Source organism: Sparus aurata, chromosome 18 (assembly GCF_900880675.1).
Source record: "Sparus aurata chromosome 18, fSpaAur1.1, whole genome shotgun sequence".
Lineage (NCBI taxonomy): Eukaryota > Metazoa > Chordata > Actinopteri > Spariformes > Sparidae > Sparus > Sparus aurata.
In genome coordinates, this window is record NC_044204.1 from 31,773,817 (window position 1) to 31,788,348 (window position 14,532).

The following is a 14,532-nucleotide window of genomic DNA, read 5'->3' on the forward strand; positions in this document are numbered from 1 at the left end:
AGTGAGAGCAGCCTCAATATCTGAGACTGTTCAAAATGAATTTGGAGTTTTTCACTCACTGAGTAAACAAAGGTATTTTTAAGGATGAAAATATGTCCGGCTTTATGCTGAAGAAACAGTTTTTTGGCATAGCAGCAAATTACCAAGTGCCTTCAGTATTTTTAATAGCATAACAAGACTTCGGCTTCCAGTTTGATGGCAGTAAAATGCTGCAATCGGATGCCAATATCTCTTCACCACGTGTTTTCTGACAGTTTCACAGAGGCGCTAACAAGAAATTCTATGCCAGAATCCCTGTTAATGTACCGTCTTCTCAGGTGTGGCTTTCCCGATGTGGGTGTGCTGTAAATATTGGTTGCCTGCGTGCAAGTTCACAAATCTTGATGTCAGGTACACGTTTACACAAGCAGCCCTGGTGGGATAAGTCCCTTTGGATAAAGAAAGTATCTTTTAAATGATGAGGTCCACAAATCAAAAATGAGCCATCAAGTGACTTTTGCGGCAGCATGTATATTAGTGATGTCAGTCTTGTGATTCACATGTGAGCACGAATGAGATTAACACGTTGCATCGGTAGCCTTGACACTAATAACTGAGAGGATGCAGCAGATTCTGATGGCTGCACAAAAAGAAAGCAAACTGAACATGGCGAAAATAAACAAGATTAAAGGTTTACTTTGTAAGACAGTTGATTTTTGAGTTTGACTCCCAACTTGTCAAATGCTGACGCTTTGGGATGGCGGCCAACCCAACCAAAGTTCCAGAAGCCCTGGTATTTGACGAGTTGTGTAATTTAACTAAAAAAAACCACCTTTCTTATAAAGTGGACCTTTAAAGAGGAACAATTACAATTCAGAAAAGAGGTTCAAAGGTTGAGATCTTCTGAGACTTTTAGAAAATAAGACCATTAGATGGTGCACTGACCATGGATAGTCTGATTATCAACCTGGTCAATTATCTGGGCCGATATTGAGCATTTTTCTGAGATAATACATTCAAATCAAATCAATTTTATTTACATAGCCCAAAATCACAATCACATTGCCTCAATGGGCTTTACAATCTGTACAGTGAACAACATCCTCTGTCCTTAGACCCTCGATTCGAGTGAGGAAAAACTTCAAATGTTGATGATGGTGTGACATTAACATTTACGTTAACATTTGCTACTTTTGCTCTAATGGAACATCCTGTAGTCACCACTCACGATGGTTACACGTCACAAGTAAAACAATAATCTGAATCTGTAAAGCAAACAATAATTTAAGTATCATCAAAATAAATGCAGTGGAGTGGGAGTATAAAGTAGCAGACAATGGAAATACTCAAGTAAAGCACCTCAAAACTGCACTTGAGTAAAAAGGATTTGGTTAAATTCCACCAAATATCTTTCATCTTACTCCTTGTTTATTAATGATATATCGTCAGTCACTATCACTGACTATGTTGTGTTTAAAGCAAAGATTTGACCAGCAAATCCCTTTTTGTGTTGGGAAGCCTCTGTATTTATTAGAATAAAGGCACTCAGGCCTCTTACCTGTGACTCGGCTTGACCTGAATTCTTTGTACATCCTAGAGATGCAGCATCATGGTGTGTGATCTCAGCCTCTCTGGTCTTGTAGCAAATCTGTTCTGAAAAAAATAAAAAATAAAAAAAAAAAAAAATAAAAAAAAAATCAGCCATAATTAAGTGATCAGCCGCTGTTCGTTCTGCTCATAAAGATGGCACAAAAGACGCCACAACTCTGCAGCCCCGACTTTCGCATTCTGTATTCCTTCAAGGACGCTGACTGAGAGTGGTTGAGAGGGGCCATAATAAAAAGGGCTTTGTCTTGAATGGAGAGAAAAGACAAACAGAGGAGAATGTAATTCATTCGCTTCTACAAGAGGCACGACCTCCCAGCTTTGTGGAGCAGACGCTCACTGGAGCCAGAGAGGGCTCTGAGGTGCGGGAGGGTCCCATTGACTGCACTATTAACAGTCAAACTGGGGGGGATCAGCATGGAAGAAATACAAAACGCAGCCAGAAGGATGCACAGAGAATTCCGTAATGCATTTCATTCCACGAGAGGGACCCTGAGGGTGCCGTGATGACCAGAGTAATTGGCTTTCTCCAGCTATGATAATCTGCATCAGTCATGCCATGCCAACACACTCTCAGGCCACTGAGAAGGTCACAGTGATCCCCAAACCTCGCTCGTCTCTGCTGACAGCCGCCTATGAATTCCTATAGAGAGAAGGCACAAGCAGGACATTCTGAAATCGAGGGATTTTACATTCAGTTCAGGGATTTGACTAAGTGCGCCTCTTAGTCAACGTTTTTAGCAACAATGCCTTTGCCTCTGGAACTGAAGTTACTTTACCTAACAAAAGCCGACACATAAATCATATATAACACAATAGGGGTTGACAAATGTAAAAAAAAAAAGAACACATAAACAGCAACTGTGATCTTTGTTTAAGTCAGTTATTGGGGAAAAATGCCAAACATGGACTCACGGACTGCAGTTTGAACAAACCCTGGGAAATGGTGAAGGGCATTTTTAATAAGGACTTTAATAATGGAAGTAATTGATGCCCTATACAATGCATATCAGATTAAAAAACATACACGCACACACATACTATACATGTCACATTTAATGGAAGCTATCTGTCGTCATATCTCAGAGCTTTGGCAGGATTTCAGTGCATCACTTCTGTTATAGTGATAAGATTTTTTATCACTTATCAGCACTAGACATGTATGTAGGTTCGTTTTGACACATATTGTATACAAGCACAACACCTTCCTGGCATCTTTGAAGGGTACTATGCATGCACGCCTCTGCAAACTGCTCTTTTAAAACCAACACCATGGACGAGCAGCTCAAAGTGCACACTGTGTACTGAACAGCAAGACCTTGATCCCAGTTGTAGATCATTCTTCTACCAACAAACATGTTTCCTTGACTGCATCACACTGCTGTTTTATATCTCCAACGCAGTGACCAAACTGAATACAGTGTTAGCGAGCCCAGACGACGAAATAGGTTTTATTGCGTTGTCATTATTTGAATGTTCTGCTGGCCGTGAATGACGCAGCGCTGCTCAAGTTGAAAGCGGCGCATTATGGACGAAGAACGGTTGATTCATGTAGATCAAATGAGGCATTTTCTTTATGATAGCTCCCAACGGCTGGAGGAAGATCACCAGGGAGCTGGAAGATTCGGATAAGAAAATGACAACAAAGTTTGTTTCCTCCAAAAAAGTAGTTCTGCAAGTAGTAGTAGAGCATAAGAACACAATTCATAAGAAGCACTTAACATGCTCTTAATATACTGCAGCCTGCTGCTTATTGCTGGCACTCTAGGTACAGTTAACGTCAAAGTAAAAAAACTGAATAAAATAATTAAATTAATTGTCTCGGTTCCCAATTTTTCTCATTTTGGATTAGCTGCCAAGTTTCAAGAGGGTGGGTCTAACATAATACCAGCCTGTCAGGGGGAAGGTGCCAAAGAATGAGTGTAGAGATGTTGATGTATGAGAGTGGAATACTGCAGATGAAAGCAAGATGTAAGTTTGGGTGGAGACCGTGATGGACAATGACTGATTACCCAGATCCCTCTCGTATTTTGGTTTCAGCAGTATTGTGGGCGGGGGCGAGTGCAACAACTGCAGAAAGCCGGTACAAAATGTGCAGGCCTTAAAGTAATAACCTGAGTGTTGGATAAAACCCCAGAGACCTAACACTAATGATTAATACCAGCCCATCAACAAATGTAAAAAAAAAAACAAAAAAAAAAACAGTCACACTGATTAACTCAAGACCTTGCAACTCTATCAGCATTACGTTAGCAGTCAGATTAACATAGTTCTGCAACACATTTGAAGTCTGTTAAAACTCTGGTTCAAAGACACCCGACCTTACTGGGCCCGCGAGCAAAAGCAACCCTGTGTCCTGCTGCTGCACAGCAACAAAACTGCAAACAGTTAGTGTGTTGTTATGGTGCATAGAAACAATAGAACAGAACAGAAGTAGTGCCGCCAAAGTCCTTCCAAAGTTTCCCTCGTTTTGTCTGCTGTATAATCATATTCGTTAGAAAGGTGTCCTTATCAACACTGCTGCCCTCCTGATACAACTCAGTGGAGACTGTCTGATAACATTAGCTCAACCCTGAGAACACAGGGGATGTTTATGAGTGAATACACAATTGGTTCCTTTTTGCCACATGGTTTCAATAAAGACAACAATGCGCTGGAATGGACTGGAATTTAACTGCGGAATGAAGAAAATGACCTGATTAAAATACCACCTTGTGTTCAGATTGAGGCTCTTGAAGTATGAATATTTTCAGAAAGGGGTTTATTGGATTATTTTTTTGGAAAATGACAAAACATCACTATTGCATAACTAGCCATCCTTTTCAACACATAATGGTCCGCAGCCTTTGTTTTTCCAACATAATGGCTTGTTAAAACAACTGAGAGAGCGCTGACCCGTGATTTTGCAATAACATGTCACTTTTCAAATAAATAGAGAGCTGGTTCTTAACCAACAAAGACAAAAAACAAAACTGGGAACTGGGCAGTTGTCAGTGTATTGTTTGTACATTACTTATCCAACATGATGTGGCAGGCTATGATATGTTCCCTTATACTCCCAATACAGTAAAAGGAGATATTATTCATATTTGAGTGGAGTTCCCCTTTTAGTTTTGTAATCCTATAATACATCACCACAAAAAATAAACATGGTTTACATCTGTATGTTACACCGTCTCATTGGTTCAGCTGCAAGGAATGCACAGTCCGGTCTTATAAACTTGTGGTAATAATGTCAAATATTGGGTTGTAAGATTCAGATTATATATTATATTGAGTTTTGTGCATCATTTTTCATGCAATACATGCATTTAACTATATTTTTCCTCCATCCCCACTGCACAGTAGTTTACTTGTAAATATGAAGACCAGAATGACAAACTATGTCCTGCCCTTGCACTGACAGGCATTTGCACCCAAGGATGGTGGTTCGCTGGGAGCCAGAGGAGCAGCTAAAAATGTGAGCAGACTATTCGCCACAGTAATAGCAACCACTAGTAAAAATCTTTTTTTTTTTTTAAAATGGAAAAAAGCACTCACTCCCACTGTGAGGACAGAAAATTAAGCTACTTATTCACCATCAGAATAGCATTAACCTTAACTCCAGAAGAATAATGACAGTTATTTTAATTTGGGAAAATGAAATAATGGCGAGGAGAGCGAAGAAAACCCGTTTTTTTAAGTCCCTTTGTGGGCACACCAACAAATGGCATTCATCACTCTTAAAGGCACCCACGTTCCCCATCTTATTTGTTATTACCAGCATTTTTCATTTCTACACATTCGGCTCTAAAATACTCATCTACAGTGAGGAAAAAAGCTCGAGTGGCTAACTAGAGGGAATGTGAACACTAATGATTATGAATGTAGCAGAGAAGCTTCACACTGGCTTTTGAAATCAGTCTAAAAAAAAAAAAAAAAAAACGGCAATGTGCGAGCTTCAGAGGAAGAACAAAAGGTGGAGAGTTTCATGCAGACACTTGCTAAAACCACAGATGTTATTAAAATTAAAAATAAGATTTTCTTTGTGGCAGATGCAACTTGTTACACACAGTCATTAAGATAGCTAGTACAGCACAAGTTGCTTAAAATGACACAAGGGTTAATGACTGGCGGTGTCGAATTTTAACTCCACTGTAGGCACAATTTTTTATTGACGACCGTTCATGTTTAACTGGAAAGTAAATACAGCGAACGGGCGACAATATCACTTTTAGTGCTTCAAAATGCCGTTAGATGTTTCCTGTGCATCTCCTCCTACAGATATTCATCATCCAGACAATGTGTTTAGCCTCGTGTGATGTATTTTCATGTGTATTTTAACACACAGTTCAGTGCATTAGTCATGTTGACGACCACACGAGGCCAGACACTGCGCCTGGCAGGGATTTAGAGGAGCCCCTCAGTGAGGAGAGGATTATCAGAGTCAACCGGCCCCTATGGTGATGGAGAAGGTAGATAGCCCATAATAGCCGCGATAGCTCCATTCATCTTTTGTTTTTCGACAGCAGGGAAACAGCGGCACAAACGAAATCGCCCTCTGCAACAATTTGCAGCGCTGGATTAATCGTACGAACTTTACAGGAACTGATCGGTGCTTCGCGAGCAGCTCTCCTGTACCTTTTCTCTTCTGCAGCCGTCCCTCAGCCGGCGTGCTTATCTCTGTGATAAAGTACCTCATCGTCCCACACAGGGGAAACAAAAAGGAGAAGGCCTGGAGGCTTTCACATTTGTCTGGAAATCATAGAAATATGTCCACAACATCAAGCATGGTAAAAAGCACAACCTGACTACGACACTTTATAATGTGCATCTACTCCTGTGAAACTGTGATGGTTCTCAGTGGATAATCCATTTCTGCCACTTGGAAAAAAAGAATAATAACAATAAAATGATAGTATTGACTCAGTGCTTTGCCTCCTATAGGGTGTATTTGTGGGCTGAAATTGCCGATAGATATAAAACCCCTGACTGCTACATACATGCATAATCCTTTTCTGCTACTTAAAGCTCTGTCCTCTGAGAGAAACTGCACACGGCTCTCCAGCATTTACTCTCCAAATATTTACCCACTCGTTTAAGGATGTAAACAGAAATACACAACCATCAGATTATTATTGTGTTTGTTGTATTTCTGAGGCCTTGAGGCAAAGCTTTTAAAATTCATTTCCATTTTTTTTTGTTTTTTTTCGCACTGGGAGGTCACAAACTCGTTCCAACAGACAACACAAAACACATTCGTATCGAGCACCGGCCAAGGTAAACATATTATGCCCACAATGACACAGGCTTTGCATAATATTAATGTAAGTGCTGCAGTTCTACATCACAAACGTAATCCTCAAAGCTTTATAATTCCATTACCAAGGGAGCCAGTAAAGTTTACATAAAGGTTTCCAATGGATGATGATTGCTCCAAGTATGTTGCCTTTGTGAAAACATACTGTATTAAGTTACTATGTGTTTTACATGTATGTAAGCTAATTATCAACAGATCCTTGGCATTCCTTAAACTAACCTTCACAGTGTGATGTTCATCTTTTATGAAAAGTGCTAATGTTTGAAGCAGGATTTTAAAAAAAGACGAGCTTGAGCCTATTTCTGTCTGCAGACACACTTCACAATATAGTTAATTTTCACGATGCACACCATAAAAATTGATACATAGTGTGATGCTAAAAATACGGCTCTTCCCACACCATCGCAAACATGCAGTCATATGGTTCAGTATTTGTTTGTTAATGAGCCCCCACTGACATGTTGAAGTGATGACAGTCTGTCAAGCTTTCCTACACACTGGGAAACAAACATGCTGCAGAGATGGGCAGCATCACGATGCTGCAGTGTGTGAGGCCAAGATGTAAAAAAAAAAAAAAAACAGTCATAAATAAATTTAAAAAACAAATACAGAGGAAAACACTAAAGCAGTCATCTGTGCCCCGCGGGTGTATTTCTCCAAGATGTGGTCGTAGATCTTTTTTCTGTCATAAATGTTCAAATCATTTCATCCAGATAGTGAACTGATCCAGAAACAGTTTATGCAAACAATTTAAAAAAAACATTCACTCCATTCAGCAGTGAGTGATAAAAACGGGGCAACAGAATTAGTATGTGTGCTATAAATCATCCGTGTAGCATTTCCACCAACTGCTGATGTGCTTGCGTAGTCGCGTGGATGTTACATTACAGATTTGACTTTAATCTCACGAAAAAATATTGCAACATTCAACAGATTTACAGTACTCTGGAAGTGAAAGACAGCCAGAGGGCAATGAGAGGGCAACTAGAGGACAGAAAGGGAGAGTGGAAAGTGTCCACTGTTCTCCACCACGCAACGATCAAAGAGGAACTGGCTACAAGTGGGCTGCATCTCCCACCGTTTAGACATGGCCCAGGCTGAACACTCTGATGTTGAGCGGGAAAACGGTTTTCTACAATGTTAACAGACATAGCCAGAGGACCGACAGCACCATGTTCTATCACCCGAAGACAGGAAACCAGCCTCAAAAGCGTGAGGGATGCAGTAAAATGTGTTCCTCAAATAAACACGCCCACAACCTCAAATAAGAAATGAAACTGCAACTTTGGTATATGGAAAGAGTCATCATCACTATCCTCAAGTACATTTCATGTAACCATGCAACAAAAAGTATACTATTAGAAGTTAATTTATGAAAAAAATATAAGGCGACGTCATCAAATGTATTGTTTTATCCAACCAGTGGTCCAACATAGAGAGGAATGAAGAACAGGTAAGAACAGTCCCCTTTAATTCAAGTCGAGTCTAATAACAGCACCGATCCTCAATCCTACTGTTGTGGAAATGTTACGTTTCTGTGTAATTCTTCTGACAAACCAACCAACCAACCAACAAACAAATGGACACAGGTGAAAACAAAACCCTCCTTGTCCAGTGCAATAAATCTAGTTTAAATGCATAGTATGTAATTTTTTGCAGCTACTGGTCTCCGATTCAAAAGGTATGAAAACAAAAAGACGTAGTTTGATGATGTCCGGAAGAAGTATGGAGGCTCATTGGAGGTGTTGTCGTTGCTGTTTAACAACCACCGCTGCCAATGAAAATCTGTCTGACTCAAGTAGAAATATTCATGGAGAAGGTAACGAGTCAAAGTTAAATTCACATTTCATTTAGTCATGCTCGGCGACTTCCTTCCTCACACACTGATGCATCATCTGGTGTTGCCCCAGAAGTTATTACAACGAGCGACCAGATAAAATGCAGCGTCACCTTGAGTAAAATTATAGATTTCTCTGCGTTTGACATTTTACTGCATAAATGTTACAAACTAGATATCAGAGCAGCCTCTTTCCTCTTCAGATATTTGCTTCTCTTATTTGGCATAAAGGCACTTGAACTCAATTTTGTTTTACAACCCTGATGTCGTAAAAAAAAATTATTTAGTTCCTTTGTTGTAACCTTCGACCTTTATGATCTTTGATGTAAGACACAGAAAAGCGAACTCTTACTCTCAATATTATATTATGCTCCAACAGCAGCCATGAACCATTAGTATCCTAATGTTGAGAGACCCTCTGGGGTCTCTTTCAGACAAACACAAAGTGAAGAAAAACCGTTCTACATGCAACAAAACGCAGGCAATAAAGAATCTAATGAACCCAGCCCAGACAATTTTTAAAAATATTAAACAAAGTCCTGGTCTCTGAGCCACAAAACTCAGTTAACTGACAGCCGCGCTGCTGGTTATGCGTAACAACCTCACTGAGTGAACTGTTTCACGAAAGGCAGTCTTGGGAGAGGCTTTCGCGCCGTAATTTACGAGTGGGCAGGGAGCCAGTGTGTGTTGTTCGACAGCCGTAGACACGTGCAGGCGTTGCATTCACGGCCAATGAAGGAGGTTGGGGAAATCCTTTTCTCCCTCTCTTGCTCACAGACACAGTGAGCTGCTGCCCAGGATATCATTTGCTGGTGCCAAAACAAACAAAAAGTGAATTTCTCATTCAAAAATTGAGGGGAAAATAAGCAGGATTTAATATCTTCTACAGAGGCAGGGACCAGCGTTTAGGTGGCCAAAGTATTACTGTATGTATTATTTTCCCTCTGAGAAAAATCTAAAAGAGGCAAAAAAAATCATGTGCATGCTGTTACTTTATTATGGTAATTAGGCAAAGTATGACAAAGAGGAAACTTCATGAGAATATTAAGAGTAAATGACTGATTACTACACACAGCAATAAAAAGGAACCTTGCTGTGCTGTTTTTAAGGTCTTTGTAATTATCTTCAGTCTCCATCCTGTTACAACTGTGGCCTTTAAACGAGGAAATATCCTCCACAGTCTGGTTCCGCTGGACAACAGTCTTGATTAAAACACATGGCCCATTCCTAGTATAAATGTGGGCAACTGGGTGAATGTGGTAGCAGGGTATTCCTGGAAAAGAGCAGAGGTGTTGAGTCAACCAGCCCTTGGTAAATAAAGGTTGAAAAAGCAGTCGGGCATGTGAAGGGGTAGATGGGGCTCAGCTCTCCCTGTCACAAGTGCTTAAGTCAGGGAAGAAAGGAAGGAGGGCAGGCTGAAGCACGAGTACGGAGGGGAGTGGATGAGACAGCGAGGCTGATACTACAGGCAGACAACCCTTGTCTTTAACCGACTCCTCGGTTAGACCTGCAATAAAATATTAAACTCATATCAAGGCAGAAATTACCCATGAAGGGAAAGTGGCAAAGAAATAAAAATGACAGCTCATCCGGAGAGAATTATATTCCAAATATTTAAATTACAGACAACCCTTTCTCAGTCACGACAGGAAACTGAGCTGTGAGAAAATATTTTGGAAACCTCTGATAGCTTCTCAAACATGCTGGTTTTCTCCGTAGCGAGGACGCCCGTGACCGAAATGGTTTAAGGCAACTGAAAACATTCACTGACCTGAGGGGGGTGTTGCCTGGTATTACAAAAAACATTGCGTATGGGGGGCTGCTGTGAATCAGTGACCACAGGGAGTGCAATTCATCCTGCACCGTGCGAAACATGTAACGGTACCACAATTTTCTCTATGCAAGATCGGTCATCCTTTGCCAAGCTAACATTTGAGTAAGCAAAAATTGGATTAATCGTCTGTGTCCTTAATTACTTGTCATGCAATTAAACCTGAATGTGCGGCAGCTGTCTCTCTTTTAACAGATTTTTATTTCTGCCTGTGCCAACACACAGACTGGGCGTACGCTGCATGAAGAGCTAAGAAAATATTCAAAGTCCTTCGTCGACTGGTGCTTAAGTGTATGTATTCCATGTTGCTAGGATCCACAATTAAAACCAATACAAATTTGGCTGTCACTCAAAGTAATAATGAAGTAATACTATCATGATGAGGCGTCCTCATTCAGCTGGCTCATTGTGTTCTCTCCAGGCCCGGACCAGAGTGCAGAGTCTGTGATTGAAAAGCAGATGAGTCTGTTCTGTTCCTCAATGCAGGCTCCTCTCCCAACAGCTAATTACCTTGTCTCAACACTGAAGCCGCCTCTGATAAGAGGTATGAGCTGCTTAGGAGTAAAGAGAAACTGTGTAGTAGACCGACAATTAAACGTAGAGATAGATAGGTTTTTAGGATGCAGGATAAACTCTGGGAATGAGGCTGCAATTTACTACGGCTGCAACTTATAATTACTTGAATTAAAGATTCACAATTTGTTTTATGATTAATTAGAGCCTTTTTTTGTCTATCATTAGGCCGATATCAGATTTCCACTGGACGATTTCTCCTTTGTCCTTTGAAGCCAAAGAGATTTTGCAATAACGACCCATAGAGATATTCGGACAAATAAGATGGTCGTCAAATTAATTTCAGCTTCATTTATTGTGTGCATTTTGTCAAATAAACAGCTGTCAAACATACGAGTGTAGGGTGGTGGAGAGAGAGTCTGGGTAACCATAGATGTCTGTCATTAGTAAATCAATGAGAAGCAGCCACACAGCAGATCCATGCCACAAACAGTTAACTGTTATTGCATCATTTTTCTCCTTCTTGTTTCGTTGTATGGCGGTTGGCAACAAGTGTTTAATTCTGCCACCTACTATAACAAAGCGAGAGCAAAAGGAAACAGAAAGGATTTAAGAAGCTCTGGATTATTCACAGGATGTTATCACATGTCTATTATTGACACAATGTCAGTATTCCACTTTTTGAATATCAAGGTAAGTGTCAATACCGGATATCGGCAACACTGGAGCCAACAAATAAACTAGTGTTCTGTTTCAGTACTATATTTCACAACTTTTGAAAGAATAGCTGCATTTACTGATTCCGGACAGATAAACCTGGAATAACATATGAACATTTTATGAAGACTTGAGAATTAAAAATGTTATTCCAGAAAGCACCAGAACTTTTGCGTCTATTGAATCTTTAATGCTCAGCCCTCAATATCTCTGCTTACATTAATATACTTTAGATCATCTTTCTAAGCCTCTGTAAAGCACTCTCACAGTTAAAGAGTATAAAGTACAATTGAGACAGTGGCACTAAATTATTGGATTGTTTAAAGCTGCTGCTATGGCACCAACAGTTGAACTTCTTCTGCATCATTTATTCTGCTGCAGTTATTCTCTCAACCAAACCAAGCCGGACCTTGAGGCAAAGTAAAAAATAATTAATTGTGAGACACAGTGAATACCAATTCCCTCATATTGGCCGGCACCATTATCACAGTTGATTAAGCTACCTAAGGTCATTTACTTCATTGGTGGCAAGGTGTCTACAATCCTAACCAGTCGGATCAGAGTGCTGACACTGAGGTTCACTGGGAGTCTGGGAGACTGACAAGCAATTCCTTACAAACTGACACCCGGGAGCAGGTTGTCTGCCCTACTGCCCACATGATGACAAGACGGGGGGAGGGGGGAACTACGGAACGTATGAGGTTGGAATTCTTAATTATACACGGGTCGGTTTGTTTTAGCAAAATCTTGACATAACTTATTAAAAATTGAGAGCTGAGATGAAACATGTGCTCACAGCACAGATTTCACCGGAAAGGTTTTTCCTCGTTGGACGAATTCATAGGGCTCAAGTTATTCAAACTGACAGTTCACCATTATACTGTGTCCAGGTGGAAATTGGTAGTAAACACTCAAAGCTACTTCATTGCATACTACTGTTGGACTCACGATGATCAACCAATAGATACAAATCAATCAATACTTTGTTTGCTTGTTATACTTTAATGCAACCCAATCACCACAATAGATGTTGGCAGAGTATGTTTCTGCAAACCACGGTACATTTCTCGTATATGTTATAACTTAAGGTTTGTTTAGGTCCAATTTTCCTTATTTTTTTGGTTGGGACAGCGCCGCGCTAATGGTCTGGTTAGGTTTGGTCACACTTGGCTTTGGACAGGAAAAGATGACAGTTTTGGTCACAATAAACATAGCCGGAGAAGATCTTGTTAAAAACATCTGGTTTTGTTGCCACAAACATGGCTGGAAATTGTCCCAAGATCTCCTTAAACATATCCAGTGGTTTTACACTTTCTAATGTCGAACAAAGTCGCTTATGTCACTGGATTGATCTCAGACAGTTCAGGTGTGGTACTAGAGTCGAGGAGTGGGATGGAAAGATCTGGTAGGCTCACTTCTCTGTAACTCCACAACCACAATTTTTTTTCAATTACAATTGCCGCTGACTCAAGTCATATTGCCTCCTCAAAGAATGTATAGCTTTTCACGCAGCTCCCTCTGGAGCCACTAAAGGCTTTATACATCCTTTTTTCATTTAAACAGAAGTACTCTCCAAGACCAGTAAACACACTTTGACGTGTAAAATCAGTGGAATCCTCCTTACTTTTAAGGTGACGTTAGGAAACGAGTGGCATAACAGTACAAAAAGCACTCAGATGTAAATGTAGATGCAGGTCACTGTACCTTAAGCTGTTTGATGAACAAGCATTGCTGTTTTGCTGGAGAGGACAAGTCATAAAATACAAGTGTCAGGAACTTGTTTTTTGACTTTGAACAAATGGCCATGGCCGTCTTTTTTCTTTGTCACTGATAGAACACACTCCGAATCAAAAACCTTGTGCATAGCCTTTTTTAGTACCCGTTTCTGTGTGGGAAGATCAACACAGAGTACACAAGACTCTCAATCCTCCAAGGAGACCTGCAGGTCAATGTGGCGGCACACAAAATCAGAAACACGGCACCAAACAAAGTCAGGTTTCAGCACTGTAATTGGTCATAAATTCACTGAACTCATCTTGTTTGTAAGTAGGACTGAAAGCTGCCACACACAATAAAAAACTGACTAAAATACAAATGTAACAGCTCTGTGGATGTCTTATAACATGACACACCACACAAAAAAGCAACCTATTGTCACTCCTACTACTCCTGTTTGTGAAGCTGGTTCAAACCATTATTGGCCATTATCATGTAGTTTAAAAAAAGCAATTAGTTGTATCTATATAACTGGAGCTCATAATGAGAGAGGCTCCATTGTCCTGCTACCTGTGTCCTCACATACCAAGCATACCCGAAACTCAGACGACTGCTCATCTCTGTCTGGCCCAATTGACTGATGGATTTCCAAACTCTGAATCAGCCAAAGCTATTAAGTGGTCTGCTGGAGCGTAATGACTTTACTGTTCCCAGAGTGCAACATCAGGCTCAGCAATTTCTGCCTGCTATTGTCTGGGGCCACTGTGACAAAGTTAATTTCTTGCCAGACAAGCACAAACACTTATGCCGACACACACAATAAATAAAAAGGGAAAGAAAAAAAAAAATATTGGATGATCCGAATGGCTCTATTTTCTCTTTTTGCTTTTAGAAAATACTTCGGTCACATGAGGTGACCCATGCCAAATGAGTTTCCGTCAAGGAATCTGAGTGAATTGCTTGGTCTCTTCAATGCCAATGCATTGGGAAAGTAATAGACCAATATTATGCTAGAAACCACTGTGTAATACAATA

General features: G+C 40.3%; 1 protein-coding gene across 6 annotated transcripts in view; it reads right to left on the reverse strand.

Moving 5' to 3' along the window:
* The window catches only part of enox2 (ecto-NOX disulfide-thiol exchanger 2), a 190,503-nt gene that overhangs the window by 149,635 nt on the left and 26,336 nt on the right, over nt 1–14,532 (reverse strand). For 4 of the 6 annotated variants that reach the window (XM_030395829.1, XM_030395827.1, XM_030395826.1 and 1 more), the window contains exon 3: nt 1,538–1,632. The exons of 1 other annotated variant lie outside the window; for it this stretch is intronic. In XM_030395829.1, coding sequence (XP_030251689.1) covers nt 1,538–1,571 — 34 coding nt within the window. In that variant the 5' untranslated portion in view covers nt 1,572–1,632. The remainder of the gene's footprint in view (nt 1–1,537; nt 1,633–14,532) is intronic. One more of the 6 variants, XM_030395824.1, reaches the window with a different exon arrangement.